The sequence below is a fragment of the Monodelphis domestica genome, chromosome 3 (assembly GCF_027887165.1).
Source record: "Monodelphis domestica isolate mMonDom1 chromosome 3, mMonDom1.pri, whole genome shotgun sequence".
In the NCBI taxonomy this organism is placed as follows: Eukaryota; Metazoa; Chordata; class Mammalia; order Didelphimorphia; family Didelphidae; genus Monodelphis; species Monodelphis domestica.
Genome location: NC_077229.1, coordinates 344,445,029 through 344,465,970, shown reverse-complemented (window position 1 = coordinate 344,465,970; position 20,942 = coordinate 344,445,029). Strand labels below are relative to the sequence as shown.

Genomic DNA, 20,942 nt, shown 5'->3' with positions numbered 1-20,942 from the left:
GGTTGAAGTCCCTCACTATTATAATTTTGCTCTATTTCTACCTGTGATTCATTTACTTTTCCCTTTTAAAATTTGGATGATTGAAAATTTGATGCATATGGGATTAATATTAATAATGCTTTATCATCTATAATAACTTTTAAAACATAATGTAGTTTCCCTGTTTATCTCTTTCTCTTAAAAAAAAAAAAGAAACCAACAACCCTTACATTTGGTCTTAGTATAAATACTGTATATTGGTTCCAAGGTAGAAGAGTGGTAAGGGCTAAGCAGTGGGGGTTAAGTGACTTGCCCAGGGTCACACAGCTAGGAAGTATCTGAGATCAATTTGAACCTAAGACCTCCTATCTCTGGGCCTGGCTCTCAGTCTACTGAGCCACCCAGATGCCTCTGTTTATCTCTTTTAACTAAATGTATTTTAGCTTTATTTTTGTCTGATGTCATGATTGTTACGCTTTCTTTATTTTGCATGAGCTAAAGCTTAATATATTTTAATCTAGCCCTTTATTTTTACTTTGTACATCAAGTCTCCAAAAGCTGCTCACTCCTTTTCTCATCTACTGTTGCTAACTATGCTGACTTAGCTTTCTTCTTCCAGCATTTACGCTTCCTCTTCCTCAGTTCCCACTTCTATAAGATGAAGAGATGGGATTTTATGACCTCTAGGATCCTCTTCATCTCTAAAATTCTGGTTTGACATTCTAAGTATGTGATTATAAAGTGTATATTTGAATGAGTACAATCAATGGAGATTATATTCACGCGAACTTTGTCTTCAGAATCAATTTATGAGGCACATCAGAAAACCAGTCCTTTTTCACACCCTTGTTTTAAATAAAAATGATTATTATTTCATTTGGAACTAGAAGGTAAATTCTTTATCATCAAAACCAAGCCCCACATCTTATAAATGAAAAATGAGAGTCCTAGAGAAATAGGCAATTAACCACGTGACCTTATGAGATATCCTTCCATTACAGTGTGATTCACATTGTATGCAAATGTTTCCTGGTCTTTTAACAAATTCAGAGCTGAATCACTGAGAATGTATATGACAGCTTGGGTGGAGCTCAGGGTTTATATACCAATTATTATCTCTTGTCAGAATGTGGCTTCATCTTCGCCCAAGTGATTGGTAACTTTGTGGCTGAAGAAAAGAAGGTAAATACTTTTATTCCTTTCCATTTATTGACTTTTCTTAGTAAGACTGGCCAAGGATGCCAAAAGCAAAAGACTGGACTCATAAAAGGCCTAGAGTTTAAGGGAACAAGCAAGAGTAGAAGCATAGTAGAAGGCAGGCAGGGCCACTCGGGGAGAATATGACCAATGTGGGTTTGCACCATGGTAAAAGGAGAAAGAAGGTTGAATTATGGTAGTAAGAAGAAGCTATTCCTCATCCAGCAAGCTTCCAGGTTCCCTCTCTAATTGCTCTCCCAAGTAGTGTGGGAGATGACTAGGTCTCATCTGCTTCACTCAGACCCTACCTTGAACTTCTTCCCTGCCCTGGGGCCAAAAATTGGGCCATAATATACTCTGGCTTATTTGATTCTTACAGAAACCCCATAAAAGGTATTATAAATATTAATATTTCCATTTTGTAGATGAGGAAACTGAGTTTCAGACTGATAAAATGAATAGTCATAGAGTTACAAATATTCACAGGACTTTCTGAATTTAAGCCTAGCACTCCAACCAATAGATCATTCTCCTTTTCATAAAAGTAGTTCCTTACTTTAATATTTAGGTTTTAGAACTTCTTGTTTTTTCTTTTTTCTTTTTTTCTTTTTTAGGCTTCATCAGCTTGAAAATGAATTCCCTCAGTGCAGCAAATATCAAATTTTGCTTTGATATTTTCAGAGAATTGAAGAAGAATGAAAAAGGAAATGTTTTCTATTCACCTTTAAGCATCTCAGCAGCAATGGGCATGCTATTATTGGGACTCAAAGGTAACACTGCAAGTCAAGTAAAGAAGGTAATTGCAAATAAATAGGATCTGATTTCTTTTCCCCAAAGGCCTCTCTAGGTTATTGGTACAGAAGAGGTGTTTTTAAAAAGGCTATATTCCAAAAACATATTTCAGGTTATTTTTGTATTAATTCTCTTATGATAGAATATAAACATTCATGTGTATTTATATCAATTCTTTCCTAATTGCATTGGACTTTGATAATTCTAGAGATTTGTTTGCATTTTGTGATTATATACCAGATCAAAGAAAAGTCAGACTGAAAACAAAATCTAGCTGCATTTAGAGGTCTAGATTTGGAGACTTGGGTTTATTGCAGATGTTTTCCCCACCCAATTTGTGTGTCCTTGGGTAATTCACCTACTACTCTGTGCTTTAGATTCTTATTGGAAAAATTAGAGGAATATTAAAAATAAAAATATTTATTAAAATATTTATTATTTATTAAAAAAATTAAAAAAAATAAGGAAAAATTAGAACCTAACAGTTTCTTGGATCCCCATTTAGCTGTAAATCTGTGATCTATGTCCTAACAATACATATGCGGATAACTCAGTTTGTACTTTTTCTTTCCCTTTGGCCCCCATAATGATGTATCAAATCTCTTTAGGTCCTTCACTATGATGAAGTTGCAAAAATTGAAAGACCAAGTGTCAAAGAGAGTCCTAGCACATCACCAGGGGTAAGTTACAGGAAATAAGGCAGTCCCTCCATGAAATGTCATCTACACTAGTTTTTCCAGATTACTCAGAGTCTGGAAAACTGGATCCCCAAACATGTCCCATACAGGACAGTCTCAGGTAAGGAAATCATCCGGGTTCTGGGACCCTTCTGCTGACTCAGAGGAAGAGCCTCAGGGAAGAAGTTCTCTCTTTAGTGATCCTTCCAAGCCCAGAGCTGGTTTTTCTTCATTTGAAATGGGGAAAAATGTCAAACCTTGCTGTGGCAATAGGTTTCTGGTGTGGAAAAAAGAGATACTTTAAGAGATCAAAGGCAAGCATTTCAAGCCAACTCTAAACAATCCAAAAGTATGGATATGGAGGGATCTTTTCAACTTGCAAAAAATGATCTGGCGTAAATTTTGTGCAGTTCAGAAGTGAGACATTGTCTAAATAAACTCAAGTATATATCACTTGGTGTGTTTGTATGTTGGTACCACTTTTATGTACTTATAATAAACACTTGAACTAAACGAGAGTAACTCCTCCCTTATCTGTCCAACTCTGAAGCCATACAAGGGTTGGGTTATAGTTTGAATTTCAAAAAGGAACAAGTTTTGGCTCTTGGGTAGATTAGAATGGCTTAAAAAAGCTTTAATGAAGGATAGCTCTGTAATCAAGATCTAGGAGTGAATCTTGCTTTTGACGTGCTGTGATCATGGGCAATTCTCTATTAATTTCTTCCAGTTAGTCTTTCTTATCTGTAAAATAAAGGATTGAACTGTTCCAAAAGGATGTGAATATTTTGTCAGACTGAACTGAGAATAATTACTTTTCTGAGAAGTCAGTGACAGATGATTTTACTCATTGTCAATATCCAGGGGGGGAGAGGGGGATGGTTTTGGATTTAGAGGACCTGAGTTCAAATCCCTGCAATGGGATTATTTGTATGATACTGGGCAAATCACCTAAACTCTCTGGTCCTCAGTTTCTTCATCTTTAAAATAAGCAGGTTGGACTAGATGATTTCTGAAGTCCCTTCCAACTCTAGATCTATGATTCTATAGAATCACTGCAAGTTGTACATTGTCTAGCTTATGAAGAAGGAACACTGGAGATCAATTCTATTATAGAAAGCCTGGGAAAGTTAAATAACAAGCAAAGCAAATATAGAGCCAAGATGAGAGTCCAGATGTTCCTTCTCCTGGTCCAGTTCCCTTTCCACTATATTTGTTTAACTCCTTGTAATTGAAAATATTTGGTGTGATACATAGTTTCCCAGCCTTCCTTTGGCTACCTTTATAGTATTCCTGGGCTGAGATTAACCCAAGAATCTTTCCTTTGTTTGAAGGTTGTCTGTGATAAACCTGGAGAGTTTCATTCCCAGTTCCATGCTCTTTTGGAAGAAATTAACAAGCCCAATGATGACTATTCACTGGCCATTGCTAACAGCCTCTATGGAAACCAGACATTTCCATTTCTGCAGGTAACTTGTTCTGATGCTATTTTTGATTTAGGTACTGAATATCTGAATATAAAATACTGAATATAAAGCACATCATTTTGTGTGACTTGAATAAGAGAGAGAGAAGAGGTTATTAACTTGTGTGTGTGTGTGTGTGTGTGTGTGTGTTTATGCATGCATGCTATGGACACCTTTGGTAATCTGAAAAGGCCTATGTATCCTGCTTTAGAATACTGTTTGTAAATAGAGTACACAAAATACATGGAATTACAAAGAAAATCAATCATATTGAAATAAAATTCTCAAAATATTTTAAAAATCAAGTTAATAGATGACAGGTTAAGTACCCTTGCCATAGGATATCTTTTTTTTTTTTAAATTGGATTCATCATAAATTGAGGGTCTGACTCAGATTTTAAGGTACAGAAGCTCAATTTCTGAGTCTGGCTCTGTGTCTGCTTTTTTTCAGACCTGTTCAAGGCATTTGACCCAGGTTGTTCTGAAGTACTCATAGCCCCAGAATCCTTTAAGTGCCCTATAGCTCCACAAATAAGTTCTACTTGAACTCATAGAGCTCCTAAGGTGGGATGTTTCAAATGCCTAAGGTCACAAATCAGCACTATACAGTGAAAAGAATAACCTCTGTTCATTTCCTACCTTTGTGTGACCCTGAACAATTACTTAGCTTCTCCATGCCTCAGTTTCCTCATCTGTTAAATGATAGATTTGAATCACCTAATTTATAAGGTGCTTACCAGCTCTAAATGTGTGATAATTGTAGTCATATTTTAGGATAGTTGAATAGATAGATCTATAGAGCTAGAGCTAGAATTCTATAGTGTTTTAGACTAGGTGCTTTTCCCTATGCTACAAGCTATTTGAATTCTGTTTCCAACCAATTTGTGGATATTAATTTATGTTTCTTTATTGCTTCAAAGTCATATTTAGATTGTGTAGAGAAGCTTTATCAAGCAAGCCCAGAATCAATGGATTTTTCACAAGCTCCAGAAGAGAGTAGGGAGAAGATTAATGCCTGGGTTGAAGACCAAACAAATGGTAAGGAAGGCAAAGAAGCATTAGTTTTCTCAATAGTTCTGAAGTATAACTTTGGTTAAATCTACTAGTCAGAAGTCTAGTAGAAAAAGTAATGGACTAGGGATTTTTAGGAAGACTGGGCTTTTTTTTTTGGTTTGTTTGTTTTAAACTCTTACCTTCTGTCTCCATAGGAAGTATCTTAAGTAAAATTTGAACCCAGGATCTCCCTTCCCTAGGCCTGACTTTTAATCCACTGAGCTAATTAGATGTCCTGGGTTTTAATGGTCTTAATTTTTCCTTTTTACTAGATGAATAATCCTAGGTAAGTCATATTTTGGGGCCTTTAGTTTCCTATTTAGAAATGAGAGCTTCAATAAAATACTCTTTCAGGTCCCTTCTAACCCTAAACATCCTACAGTTCTCTGCTCAGAAGGACCTGGCTAACATCTGGCAAACAAGATGAGTGAAATCAAAGTAAAAACAAAGATACCTTTATATTCTTCTCTGGAATGTTTCCCTTCTGATAACTCTTGAATATTGAAGAATCATTTGCCTCTGTCTCAAGCTGATGATCCTGCTTCTGCGCACCGAGTAGGACCTTCCCTTAGAAGGGAAGTCATTTATTCATGTCTTTCTCTAAGATTGGGGCTGTTTGCCCCAGGTACCAACATTCCTAGGATCCCATATCTTCAAGTTTATTTTTTGAACTTGACATAAGATAAGATTCAATAATCTCAAGGAGAAACTATGGCTATCAATAAAGCCGACTGACTATTAAGGGAGACACATGTAACCTAGCCATGACCACCAGGCAACAATGTAGTCCAGGGAATATGACTTCAAGCCTAAACTCCAGGATCTCTCTTGTTGGGTTGTCCTACTCACTCTACCTGCAACACTTTGGCATATCAGAGTGGCTCCCCAGAAGGGTCAGGATATTGTGTTGAAGTTCATTTCTGAATCCTCTCTAATCTCACTCTGTCAGAGTTCTAGCAATACATTGAATTGTTTCTATTTCTCTTCTGTGACACTATTAATTTTAACTCCCATTCTGATTGTTCCTGTCACTGTTTTCCATTAATATCTAGCACCCTATTTCCATTTAATCCATTAACACCAATTAGCTTTTACAAAGGGATATTTTCATTTAGATTATAGCAAGAACAAAAGGACAAATATTTCCCCCCAACCTCTTAGGGCACACTTTCCCTTGTATTACCTTTGGCTCTGGAGATAATGGGTTCAGACTTGATACAGTTTCTTCTTATCATTAGTCCCATTCAGTTCACAGCCCATTGTGGTGTCACTGCTATATGAGCTCTTTAAATAATTCTCACATTCATTCCTGGCCTTTCTATATGAATAAATGTTAATTTCACTGAATAAATGTTAAATTGAATTAAGTAGGCATGATCTTTGGTACTCTTTGTTCATATTGTTTGGTAATGACACCCTTGTAAAAGCTGGCTTCTGAAATTTGAGTGGTCAAATTGTGGACAAATATTTTTCTTTCCTCCACCTTTACTACATAGAATTTGTTCACTATGTGGATGCCCTGGGTAGAACCACTTACCAATAATAGATAGTTTTTGCTAAATTATATTGAAATCTTTGCTGGCAAAGTTCTTAGCACAGTTTTGTAAATTAAAAAAAAAACAACAACTAAATGTAACCTTTACTCTTTTGCCTCATCATTTACTTAAGAAAAAATCAAGGAGCTATTTCCTGCAGGAACTATTGATGCATCTACCATCCTGGTGCTTGTGAATGCCATTTATTTTAAAGGAAAGTGGGCAATGGAATTCAAAAGAGAAAATACTAAAAAAGCACTTTTCAGGACAAACAAGGTACTGAACAATTATTTTATGGTTAAATTTTTTTCTTTATTTTTGTTTTACTTTTATTGTTATCTCTTGTTTTTTATATCAACTTTATTTAAAATATATCAGTCTCTCCCATGATATTCATGTTTGGTTTTTCTTTTTTTTTCTTCCAATTATCTTTAGTAAGAATTTTTGACATTTGTTTTCTGACTTTTTGCAATTCAGATTTTCTCCCTCCCTCCTTCCTCTGCCTCAAGGCAGTAAATATTCTGATATGTTATACCAGTGCTTTCATGCAATACATATTTCCATGTTCCTCATGTTGTGACAGAAGACATATCACAATACAATAAAAAACCTCATAAAGGAAATAAAATGGAAGATGGCACACTTTGATATGTAGTCCACTTCAGAAGTTCCTTCTTTGGCTGTGGAAAGCATTTTTCATAAAGGAATCTTTATGGATATCTTAGGAACTTGCTTTTTCTGATAATAGTTTAGTCTACCACAGTTGATCATTGTACCATATTTCTGATACTACATATACTATTCTCCTAGTTCTGCTCACTTCAGATTTATATCAGTTCATATAAGTTTTTCCAGGCCTTTCTGAACTCATCCTGTTCGTCATTTCTTATGGTACAATAGTATTCCATTACATCCATAAACCATAATTTGATTAACCATTCTCTAATTGATGGACATCCCTCAGTTTTCAATTCTTTGCCACTATAAAAAAAGAACTGCTAAAAATATTTTGTAACAGGTTGGTCCTTTTCTCTTATCTCTGGTCTCTTTGGGATACAGACACAGTAATGGTATGGCTGGATCAAAGTTTTATGGATGTAGTTCCATATCACTTTTCAGAATGGTTGTATCAACTCATGGTTCCACCAACAGAGGATTAATGTCCCAATTTTCCCACATCTCTGCCAACATTTATCATTTCTTTTTCCATATCAGCCAATCTTATTTTTAGAAAGTGCTATCTCAGAGTTATTTTTAATTTTCATTTCTCTAATCAATTGTGATTTGGAGCTTTTAAAAATATGACTATAGTTTTAATTTTTTACTCTGAGAAGTGCTTGCTTAAATCCTTTGTCCATCTATTTTGTTGGAGAATGCTTTACATGCCAATAAATTTGAGTCAGTTCTCTATTCATTTGGAGGATTAGACCTTTGTCAGAGACACATGCTACATAAAATTTTACCCCAATTTGCTACTTCCCTTCTAATCTTGGTCTCATTGGTTTTGTTTGTATGGAAACTTTTAAATTTTATGTAATCAAAAGTAATTCATTTCACTTTTTGTGATGTTTTCTTTTTTTTTAATTTGGAAAATTTTATTTAATTAATTAATTTAGTATATTTTTCCATGGTTACAAGATTCATGTTCTTTCCCTCACCTATCCTATCCCCTCTTGTAGCCGGCAATTACACTAGGGATCAAGACCTATTTCCATATTATTGCTATTTGCACTAAGGTGATTGTTTAGAGGCTACATCCCCAATCATATCCCCATCAACCCATGTGATCAAGCAGTTGTTTTTCTTCTGTGTTTCTACTCCCACAGATCTTTCTCTGGATATGGATAGCATTCTTTCTCATAAGTACATTAGAATTATCCTGATTGCATTGCTGCTAGTAGAGAAGTCCCTTACATTCAGTTGTACCACAGTGTATCAGTCTTTGTGTACAATGTTCTCCTGATTCTGCTCCTCTCACTCTGCATCAATTCCTGGAGGTTGTTCCAGTCTCCATGGAATTCCTCCACTTTATTATTCCTTTGAGCACAATAGTATTCCATCACCAACAGATACTACAATTTGTTCAGCCATTCACCAATCAAAGGACATACCCTCATTTTTTTGAAAGTTTTATTTAATTAGTCAATTTAGAACATTTTCCCTTGGTTACAAGAATCATATTCTTTCCCTCTCCTCCCCCTGCCCCTTCCCATAATCAATGTGCAATTCCACTGGGTTTTACATGTGTCCTTGATCAAAACCTATTTCCATGTTGTTGATGTTTGCACTAGGATGGTCATTTAGAGTCTTCATCCCCAGTCATATCCCCATCGACCACAATTTGTTTATTCATTCCCCGATTGGAGGACATCCCCCCATTTTCCAATTTTTTGCCACCACCAAGAGCGAGGCTATAAATATTTTTGTACATTTCAATAATTCTAAACAGACTAGTTACTCTTCAAAAGTTCTGATGGAGTTTTACCTGATGTCTGGGATTAATTCTATTAGTAATTCTTTCAGGCAGCTGGGCAACTATTTAGAGAAATGGAAAAATAATTTTCTAGTTAGGAATTAGCAGGGAAACCATTATCTCTGAAGTAATTTAATACATTAAAACACAGTTTATTAATGTCATTCCTCCTAATACACTACAACAATGTTAGAAATGGAAAGAAGTCAGCATTTTAGAAGAATCATATATTATTGTAATCTTTGGAATTACAAAGAATGTTATAACAATTTCTTTCTGTTAATATTTGCTTACAAAGAACTTTAATGAAAAGGTAGAAAGATTGTGTTTTGTATATTGACAACATTTTAGTTATGAAAAATAGTAAGATGTATTTTAAGATAAAACTAAAATGTAGACTTTGAAATAATCTGTTGTTAATCAGAAAACATTTAATCTCCAGCCATTTTCCTAAAATACCATTTGAAAGGATTCTACAGGGTTCCATTTGTGGGATAACAGAAATAATAGCCTGTCATTTTTTCAATGTCCAAATTCATATCACTATTTTTTTATTAGCTACAATTAATTTCATCACCTTTTAATGTAGAGCTGGAGGCTTTACATCCTCTGGTTTATTAGTCATATTTATAAACCTAATGAAAATGGGTTAAGGAACTCTTCATAGATTGCTAATCTGACAGAAAGCCTTTATTAAAATGGTCCACAATCTGAAGGTGATTAAAAAATGAGTTAACTTTAGGCATTCATAGCCAAACCTGGACAGTTCACTGGGGACAATTTGCTTTTTGAAAATATACTGGAATTTTTATATTATTGAATTTTTAAACTGCTAAATTATGAAACAACATATTTTTTTATAATTGTGAGCTTTTTTCATTTCTTGTAGGACACAAGCACGTCTGTTCAGATGATGACACAGAAAGATTATTTCAATATGGGATACATCCAGGAATGTCAGGGGAAGATAATTGAGCTACCATATACAAACAACCATCTAAGTATGCTTGTACTGCTGCCAACTGAAACTGATGGATTAGAAAAGGTAAAGAAATGGTGACTTCTTTTTTCAACATATTGTTGTACATCTTGGCAATTTGTTTTTAAGTTATTGAAAACACAAATAGGCATAATGACTTTCCTTATGAATGAATGAATGAAATAAATGAAAATCTTTAGTTTATCTTTAGTACACAATGATACCATGGACTTTGAAAATCTTCCTAAAATTTTTACTTAATAATGAACTAACTGCCACCTTCACATATTCTCCAGATTTCAAGGGTTCTCAACCTATTGGATGATCATGCCAAACCCATTTCTCAACCATACTACCCAAATATTTTTTTCTATTCTCTCCAAATGCTATCTACCCCTTCCACTATGACCTCTGAATGCCTATTCCATGGGCAATAAACTTGTTCTCATCTTAAATCTTTTCCCTTCTTATTCCTTTCATCTTCTGTCTCTTACTAAGACCTGACTCCCTACTATGACACAGATATACTAACCACCCTTTCCAGTATTAGATTTACATTAATTCATTCCCTTTGACTTTGAGATGGGTTAAGTAGGGTAGTTGAAATATTATTTGTTCCTCATTACATTGTCCAGGTTCTCCACATACCACAATTCACAACCACCTTTCAGTTAAAATTCTGGTAACAATTGTTTGCAGACCTTCTGAACATTCCTCTTTTCTCTTCAATGAATTCAATATACCTAGCTCCTGCCCTTATGCAAGGGGACTTCAGTATACATATTGATATTCTTTCAAACACTCTACACTTCCAATTCCTCAACCTACTTATTTTCTATGTCCAATGCCTCCACAATATCTCAGCCACAAACAAAGATGGTTGCACTCTTGACTTTGCTACTTCCTACAAATGCTCAACCTCCATATTCACAAACTCTGAAATGACCTTCTTTAATTATAATCTACTGACCTCCCATTTCTCTCTCTGACATCCAGAAACCCTGCTTTTCATCCATTCTATGTTCTCTGATCCCTTCACCCATCCCAGTTCTTTCCCAGGTCTTGTCTCCTGACACTAGCCAAACTGACCTCCTTAATTCATGTTGGTCCTTGGTGAACCATTTCAATTATTCTCTATCCTTTTCTCTTGAGTCCTTTGTCCCCTTACCATATTACCATTTGTTCTCTGACAAACCTCAGCCTTTGGTCATGCTCACCATTTCCTACTTTCACTCCAACATGTATGCTGTGGAAAAAAGATAGAGAAAATCATATAACTGTTCTGACAGAAAACAATACATATTTATATTACATAAGCTCAACTGGGCCCTTAGTGCTTCCAGGTTATCCTTCTCAGTAATTATTTAAAAAATATGAGGCCATTTGCTGAGAGGTGCTTATTCTCCCCTCCTCATATCACCACTCAGATTCATTCTGTGACTTTTTCTTCCTTCATTCTTGTCTTACATGAATAGGCAACTAGTTTTTTTGTGCCAAGGTCAACCTGCACAAACTATGCATTCCTTTTTATCTTTTCCAGCAGAGTTCCCCTTTTGCATTCCTAACTTTCACTTAAATTCAAATTCTCTCTGACCACTGACTGCTTCTCTATTGTTTACAAACATGTTCATGTCTTCCTTATTTATTAAAAATCTCTCATTTAATCCTTTTTATTCCCAATAAATATTATCTCATTTTTTTGTTTTTTTTTTTGTAGCTAAACTTCTTGAAAAATGCCATCTCTAATAGATGTATCCACTTCCTCCCCTTTCTGTATCTTCTTAGTTCTTTATAGTCTGGCTTCCAACCTTACTATTTAACCAAAATTTCTTTCTCTAAATTTAACAGTGAGCACCTAATGGTCAATTCTCCTCCTTCTTGACTTCTGCAGCACTTGACACTGTGGATCATCCTTTCTCTTTGTTACTCTCTTCACTGTAGGTTTTCTAGACACTACTGTCGCCTGGTTCTCCTTCTACCTATCTGACTGCTCCTTAGCATCTTTTGCTTTTCATCCATATCATGCCCACTAACTTTGGTTTGTCCCAAGTTCTCCCTTCTCTTTTCTCTCTCTTTAGTTCTTGGTGATCTTATCAGCTTCTATGGAGTAAATGATCATTTCTATGATAATGAGTCTCAAATCTACTTCTTAAATCTAACCTCTCTGCTGCTCTTCAGTCTTGCATCTCCAGATGCCTAATAGAGATCTTAAATTGCATGTCCTGAATAAAAACAATTTTAAATTCCATATATTCAAAACAGAATTCACTGTCTTTCCATCCAAACTTCCCTATTATTGTAGAGGTAAGCATCTAAATATCACTATCGACTTGTTGCTATCACTCAACTCCCATAAGTCACTTCATCCTGGCTCTGGGCATTTTTACTTTCTGTCTCCCAGGAATGCTACCCTATCTCATCTCACTGCCTCCTTGCTTCTCTGGCCTCCTTCAGTTTCAGCTAAAATTCCCCACTTCTATAGAAAGCCTTTCCCAACCCTTCTTAATCCTAGTGCTTCACCTCTGTTGATTATTTCTTATTTATTCTAGATAAAGCCTATTTGAATGTTGCCTTCCATATTAAATTGTGAGTTCCTTGAGGGTTGGGACTGTTTTTTACTTAGTATCTGCTGCAGTTAGCATCAGTGCCTGCCACAAAGAAAGCGCTTAATAAGTGCTTAGTGCCTGGAAAATGGGAATAGAAACAAGATTTATTCATGAGTATAATTCACAGTTCTGCTGATTTAAAATGTTCTTAATTATATCATTTATTCCCAACTCCTTTCTAATTAGAATAACATTTCTCCAGAAATTGTTCATGGTTTCATTGATTAAAAACCTCCACTAACATCATGTCATTTATCTATTTTGTCTCTATAGTTGGAAGAAGAACTAACCTCTGAGAAATTAATGGAGTGGATGAGTCCTGAAAATATGACTAAAAAGGAAGTTATTTTAAGGTTCCCTCGGTTTAAACTAGAACAAACTTACTCTCTTGGGCCCACATTGGAAGCCATGGGAATGAGAGATATTTTTGATGCACAAAGGGCTGACTTTTCAGGAATGACAAGTCACAAGGGCTTGTCTGTGTCTACAATCTTACATAAATCCTTTGTGGAGGTGAATGAGGAGGGCACTGAAGCAGCAGCTGCCACTGGTATTGCAGTTGGATTAAGTGCTTCTCTTGCGGAAGAATTTAATTGTAACCAGCCATTCCTGTTCTTCATTCGAGACAACAAAAGTAAAAACCTTCTTTTCTGTGGCAGAGTTGTTGCCCCTTAATAGGGAGCAGATGGGGATGGATAAAATGTAAGCCCCTCGAGGACAAGAACCATTTGGCTTTTGTCTTTACATCTCTGTCACCTGTCCCAGTGCCTGATATGGATTAGGAACTTAATAAATGTTCAGATCAATTAGTTTACATAATCTAATCTTATTTTTGTGGCAAAAGTACACAGGATTATTATGTTGAAATTACTGAACACACCAGTTTCTTTTTTGCTTCTCAATAAAGAACTCTGGAATTAAAATGTCAACTGTTTTTCCTTTGCATTCTGTCTTGGTCATATTTTAGAACAAAGCAAATGTTCTTTCAAGCTGAAATACATGAAGGACTTGGGTCAAATTAATACGAGTTCTCTTTGAAATGGTGGCAAAATAATATCCATAAGGGAGATTACTATCTTTATCTTCAGTACTGCAAGTCTTGACTTTAGTGGAATTTAATTTTACACTTGCCCACAAAGACATTTCCATTTCTTATTGGTTGCAATTAATGTTATCCCTTTAAGTTGTGCTTTTAAAAAGCTCTGTCAGGGGCAGCTGGGTGACTAAGTGGATTGAGAGTCAGAACCAGAGACAGGAGGTTTTGGGTTCAAATCTGGCCTCAGACACTTCCTGGCTGTATGACCCTGGACAAGTCACTTAACCTTCATTGCCTAGCCCTTACCATTCTTCTGCCTTAGAACCAATGTACAGTATTGATTCTAAGATGGAAGGTACGGGTTTAAAAAAAAGCACTCTGTCCTATTTAAAGTACTAGAAAGCATAGAAATAAAAGGGTTATTCCTTAAAATGATAAGTAGTATCTACCTAAGACCTTTAGCAAGTATCATCTGCAATAGGGTTAAGTTAGAAGTTTTCCCAGTAAGATCAGAAGTGAAGCAAGGGTGCCCATCATCACCTCTATAATTTAATATTGTATTAGAGAAATGTTAGCTGTAGCAATAAGAGCAGAAAAAGAAATTGAAGGGATTAAAGTAGGCATGGAGGAAATTAACTATCATTCTTTGAAGATGATATGATAGTATACTTAGAGGATCTAAGAGAATCAATTAAAAAACTAGCTGAAATAATTAATAACTTTAGTAAAGTTGCAGGACACAAAATAAACCCACATAAATCATCAGTGTTTCTATATATTTCCAACAAGGTTTAGCAGCAAGAGTTAGAAAGAAAAACACCATTAAAAATCACTCTAAATAATATATAAAATACCTGGTGATATACTTGCCATGGCAAACATATTAATTATATAAACACAACTATAAAACACTTTTCACACAAATAAGTCAGTTCTACACAATTGGAAAAATTTTAATTGTTCATGGATAGGCCAAGCTAATATAATAAAAATGACAATTCTACCTAAATTAATTTATTTATTCAGTACCATAGCAATCAAGCTACCAAACAATTATTTTATATAAGTAGAAAATTAATAAAATTGATCTGGATGAACAAAAGTTCAAAAATATCAAGGGAACTAATGAAAAAAATGTGAAGGAAGGAGGCTCGGTAACATCAGATCTCAAACGGTACTATAAAGCAGCAATTATCACAACAATTTGGTACTGGCTAAGGAATAAAATGGTAGCTCAATGGAGCAGATTAGAGCCACAATATATAGGGGTAAAAGACCTTAGGAACTTAGTATTTGATAATCCCAAAGATCCCAGCTATTGGAATAAGAACTCATTATTTAATAAAAGCTGCTGGGAAAATTGGAAAACAGTATGGTAGATGATAGGTATATACCAATATCTTACATCCTATACCAAGATGCAGTCTCAGTCTCTCTCTCTCTCTCTCTCTCTCTCTCTCTCTCTCTCTCTCTCTCTCTCTCTCTCTCTCTCTCTCTCTATATATATATATATATATATATATATATATATAAAATTTTGATATAAATAGTGATACCATTAACCAAACTAGGGGAACACAGAATAGTTTACTTTCGAGAAGGGAAGAATTCATGACCAAACAAGTGATAGAAAGTATTATAAGATATAGGATGAATAATTTGGATTATAGTAATTTTAAAACTTTTATATAAACAAAACTAACCAATATTAGAAGGGAAACAACAAATTGGGAAAATTTTTTATAATAAACATCTTTGATGAAGGTCTAATTTCTCAAAATATAAAAATACAAGCCATTCCCCAATTGACAAATGGTCAAAGGATATGAACAAGCAATTTTCAGATGAAGAAATTGAAGCTATCAATAATCATATAAAAATGTTCTAAATCACTCCTTATTAGAGAAATGCAAATTAAGACAACACTGAGGCATTACTGCATACCTATCAGATTGGCCAATATAACAGTAAAGGAAAGTTGTAAATGTTGGAGGGGATGTGGCAAAATTGGGGCACTAAAGCATTGTTGGTGGAGTTGTAAACTTATCCAACAATTCTGGAGAGCAATTTGGAACTAAAAAGGGCTTTAAAACTGTACGTACCTTTTGAACCTGTAATGTCACTAATTGGTTTGATTCCAAAGAGATAATAAAAAAGGGGAAAAGACCTACATGTATGAAAATATTTATAGCAGCTCTTTTTGTGGTGGCAAAGAATTGGAAATTAAGGGGTTGTCCATCAATTGGGGGATGGCTAAACAAATTGTGGTACATGTTTGTAATGGAATGCTATTGTGTTATAAGAAATTATCAGCAAGATGATTTCAGAAAAATCCAGGAAGATCTGTGATAACTGATGCAGAGGAATGTAAACAGAACTGGGAGAACATCATACACAATAACAGCAATATTGGACGATGACCATCTGTGAAAACTTGGCTACTCTCAGCAATGCAAACATCTGGGACAATCCTGAAAGACTTTTGATGGGGAATGCCATCCACCTCCAGAGGATGAATTGCTTAAGTAGTCTTTCACATCAGGGTATCTTTGATCTTATTTGGGGGTTTTGGTTATACAGGAGTGTACACTTACAATGATGACCAATAAGGAAGTGTGTTTTGCATGTCAACAAAAAATTGGAAAATTTTTAAAAAAGCATTCTGTTACATGGTAAGAAATGATCAGTAGGTTAATTAAAAAAAAAATGGAAATACCTGCATGAAATTATGAAGAGACCAAACTTTGAGGGAAACGACTTTTCCCTACAGCAGTCAATTCTATACAATTAATCTACTTTTATGAAATGTAAAAATAAATGGACCATGAAAGGCACTGCTCTTCTGTTTCCTGAACTATTTGCTTATTATAGACAACTTTGGGTTCCTTCCTATTTGGTCATGTGTTATACACCATCTACTCTAGAAGATTTGAGCATTGGAATATTACATACGTTTATATTTAATAAATCCATTTTCATACAAATCTGACAACTACAAAATTTGGAGGGAAAGTTTTAGCAACATATCTCAATTTGATGTTCTTTAATGTCTATTTAGCTCAACCCTATTCTTATAATGTTCCAGTCTAGATCTCTTTCCACATTGCTTCTGGAATACTTGCTTCAAAATGAACACCATTTCTTTCATCTGAAACTTCTTCCTTTCTCATTCCTTACATCTTCTGGTACTCCCTGAGACCTGGCTCCCTTCTGATGACACAATTATCCTCTCTTCCATTTCCAGTATTAGCTCCTCTTTGTCTCATCACAACTCTGAAGTTGTCGGAATGGGAAACAGTTGGAATTCTCCTTGCTACTTTTCTCAGACCTCATACTTGTTGATTCTCTATAAGAGAGGTTAAACAAAAGAGTTTCTATTTGATCTAAAGATGTTAGGGAGCCACTGGCATTCACTGAGCAAAGTTTTGACATAGTCAGACCTTGCCCAAGAAAAATCACTATGTCAGTTAAGTGGAAGATGAATTTGAGAGGAGAGATGCTTGAGGAAGAGAGAACAATTGGAGTTTAGTCAGTAATCTAAGTAGAAGGCAGCAAAGGTTTGAACTTAGGTCGTGGCAGTGGGAGAAGATAAGAAGGTACAGAGATGTGAAAGTAAAAACTACAAGATCTGGCAATGTACTGGATAGGTGCTCGGTGAGGGATGATGCTAAGGTTATGAACATGTTTTGTTAGAAGGATGGCAATGCCCTGGATGGTAATAGGGAAGTTCAGAAAAGGGGAGAGTTTGGAGGGAAAAATAAGGAGTTCTGTTTTGGACATGATGAGTTTGGGGTGCTTGCAGGACATCCAAAAGGCAGTTAGTTGATGATGTGTGATTATTTCAAAGAGAGGATTCATAGATCTGAGAATTATCTACCTAAAGGTGATAATTGAATCTTTGTGAGCTCATGAGATTACCATGTGAGATAAAAAAAAAAACAAAAACAGCACAGAACCTTGGGGGACAACTTCTTTAAGTGAGAGTGAAATGAAGAACCAGGAAGAAAATTGCTCAATATAATAATAGTAATTTTTCATCCAGTAGAGGGCAAAAGTGCATCAGCTTTGGAAGTCTTTTGCTTTGAAATATCAGGGATGAAATAAATTGTCTTCTGCAATCACTTGTTCATAAAAATGGAGCAATTTTAATAATAATCCTGAAAATCAGGAGTTTTGTTTTGGTGACTTTTTGGTGATTATATTCATAATTGAAGGAAATTTTCATTTTTATTTGGAGACTAGTGAAAATAAAGAGCTGGTTTGTTTCCCAACCAAGTTCAGGAATCCTTTGAAATTTATTCATAGGCCCTGCAGGGGCTTCCCGGGTCATATAGACCCAGCCCAGCATTATCAAGTCTTCTACATATTGAATTTAAATCTAGAAGGAAACTTAGAAGCCACAAAATCCAATCAGTTCTTCATTTATAGATGAGGAAACTGAATCACAGAGCAGCTAATTTATTCTTCCACATTCACTCAGGTGGTTAGTATAGGAAATTGTATTTGAACCCAGTCTCCCTAATGACAAAACTTACACTCTATTGCTATCTTGTATGACATCTTCCTAAAACTTAGATCTCATCATATTATTTCCCTGGTTAAAAAGTTTCAGTTGCCTATTGACTCCTGAATAAAATACAAAATACTGATCTGAACTGTTAAAATCTTCACAATTAGGCTCTAGCTTACCTTTCCTGATTCATTCCATACTACTTCCCATGACTCACTCTATTATTCCAGAAAAATTAGTCTAACTCCTGTTATAATTCTATTTCCTCCCTTGTTGTCTTTGTCCAATTTGACCTCAATCTCTGTATGATATTCCTTCCTTAATTCCTCCTCTTAGAATTTTTAGTCCAGACAGGAGAAAATATATAATCAAACTATACTAGTGAAGGACCTCAACTTTCTCCTTCAGAACTAGATAACTCTAGCCAAAATATAAACATCTCAAGAAGTTAAGGAAATGGATAGAATTCTATAAAAGTTCTATATGCTAGATATCTGGAGAAAAATGAATGGGAATAGAAAGGAATATACTTTTGCTCAGTGGTATATACAGCACCTATGGAAAACATTAACCATTTGTTAGTGTATAAAAATCTTACAACCAAATGCATAAATCAGTAATATAAAATGCATCCTTTTTAGATAACAATGAAATAAAAATTAGGTTCAATAAAGTTCTATAAAAATATAGATTAAAATTGATTGGAGACTACCTAGCCTAATCATAAATAATGAATAATTCAAAGAACAAATCATAGAAACAATCAATAATCTCGTTAGGGAGAATGACAGAAATGAGACAAGAAACCAAAACTTGTGAGATGCAGCCAAACAGTACTTAGGGGAAAGATTATATCTGTAAATGTTTACATCAAAAAAAGAGAAAGAAGCGATCAATAAATTGGGCATGCAACTAAAACGACAAGAAAACAGACAAATTAAAAAACCCCATTGAAATATTAAAATAGAAATCCAGAATATCAAAAGAGAGATTTATAAAATTGAAAGTAAGAAAACCATTGACCTAATAAATAAAACTAGAAATTATTTTTATGAACAAAACAATAAAATAGTTAAATCATTGATTAATTTGATTAAAAAAGAAAGAAAACCAAATTACCAGTATCAATGATGAAAAGGGAAAATTTACCACCAATAAAGATGAAATTGAAGCAATTATTAGAAGCTGTTTTACCCAATTATATGCCAAAAAAAATCTAACATTCTAGGTGAAATGGGTGAATATTTACATAAATATAAATTGTCCAGATTAAAAGAGGAAATAGGTTAATTTTTTAAAATCTTGGAAAGAAGTACATAGGATAATGAAGGGTGAAATGAGTAGAACCAAGAGAACATTATATACAGATTTAATAATTGAAGAATAACTTATGAATGTTCACCTCCAGTAGAATGAACTGAAAAATAGAAACATGAAAGATATAATCTATATATACATATTTCTTTGTCAGATGATGTCTTCTATGGTGTGAGGAGGAGGGATTGAGATACATGGAAAGAAATTCTATTAATAAAAAAGAGGAAATAGAATAAATAAGTAAACCTTTATTTAAAAAAAATTGAACAAGTCATCAATGGACTTTGTAGGAAAAAAACCCACCACCATAACTAGATGGATTCACAAATGAATTCTACTGAACATTTGAAGAACAATCACTTTTAATACTATATAAACTATTCAAAATAATAGAGAAAACAGGAATCATACCAAATTCCTTTCATGACCCAAATATAGTTCTGGTACCTAAATCAGAAAGAGTAGAAACAGAAAGAAAACTATACTTTTCCTAGTGACTATTAGGCAAAAAATTTCCATAAAATTCTGGCAAGGAAATTGCACTAATACATCACAAAGATTATACACTATGTCCAGGTGGAACTTGTGCTACAAATGCAGAATTGATTCAATAGTAGGAAAACTACCTCCCTCCCTTTCTCCCTTTCTTCCTCCCTCCCTCCCTTCCTTCTTATGACTTTGCTTATATGTAAAATAACTAACTTCCAAAGGGGGAAAAAACCCATTTCTTATCATTCCTGTAATGGAGAAGCTGTTTAGGGGAATTAGATCTCTTCAGCATCACATGCAATGACCACTTAGGTACCATTCTGTAGGGAGAGAGCACCACTACTTAAAGGGTGAGAACTTCACAGATGTTCAATATTATTGTAATCAATTTCATCCAGTATAGGGCGATGATACCATCAGCTTTGAAAAGTCTTCAATATTGGACTTTGTCAAGTAATTGACTTTTGTAATCTGTTAGTAAAATAGAGTAAGTTAGATAATGGTCTTTACCCCCCAAAACTTGAAGATTCTTTGGATGATTTTTTAAAAAGTCTCTTCCAGACTTGTGACCTTTCTGTTTTAATGGCCTGCTTCAGATCTCCTTATAATATGGCTGGTGATTGTGTTGAGTATGCTTTGCTGTCACATTGGCTTTGGAGGAGACTTTGTATTACTAGTTCCAATATGTTAACCACATAGTACAGAGGAGCCATTTTGACTGACTATACAACCTGATCTGGGATGCATTCAAAAGGCCCCTAATAAGCCTAGCCAAGTCTGTATGCCTAACTCCTTCTGACTTTCTGACATTCAAGGAGGACAAATTATGGTGGGTC

At 34.7% G+C, this 20,942-nt stretch overlaps 1 protein-coding gene across 1 annotated transcript; it reads left to right on the top strand.

Moving 5' to 3' along the window:
* Positions 1 to 1,102: 1,102 nt before the first annotated feature.
* On the top strand, positions 1,103 to 13,683 carry LOC100016888 (serpin B4-like). Its single transcript, XM_007486869.1, has 8 exons — positions 1,103 to 1,161; positions 1,791 to 1,972; positions 2,577 to 2,648; positions 3,977 to 4,111; positions 5,029 to 5,146; positions 6,830 to 6,972; positions 10,059 to 10,214; positions 13,028 to 13,683. The coding sequence occupies exons 2-8, from the start codon at positions 1,808 to 1,810 to the stop codon at positions 13,427 to 13,429; spliced, it is 1,191 nt and encodes a 396-aa protein (XP_007486931.1). The 5' UTR covers positions 1,103 to 1,161; positions 1,791 to 1,807; the 3' UTR covers positions 13,430 to 13,683.
* The last annotated feature ends 7,259 nt before the right edge of the window (positions 13,684 to 20,942 follow it).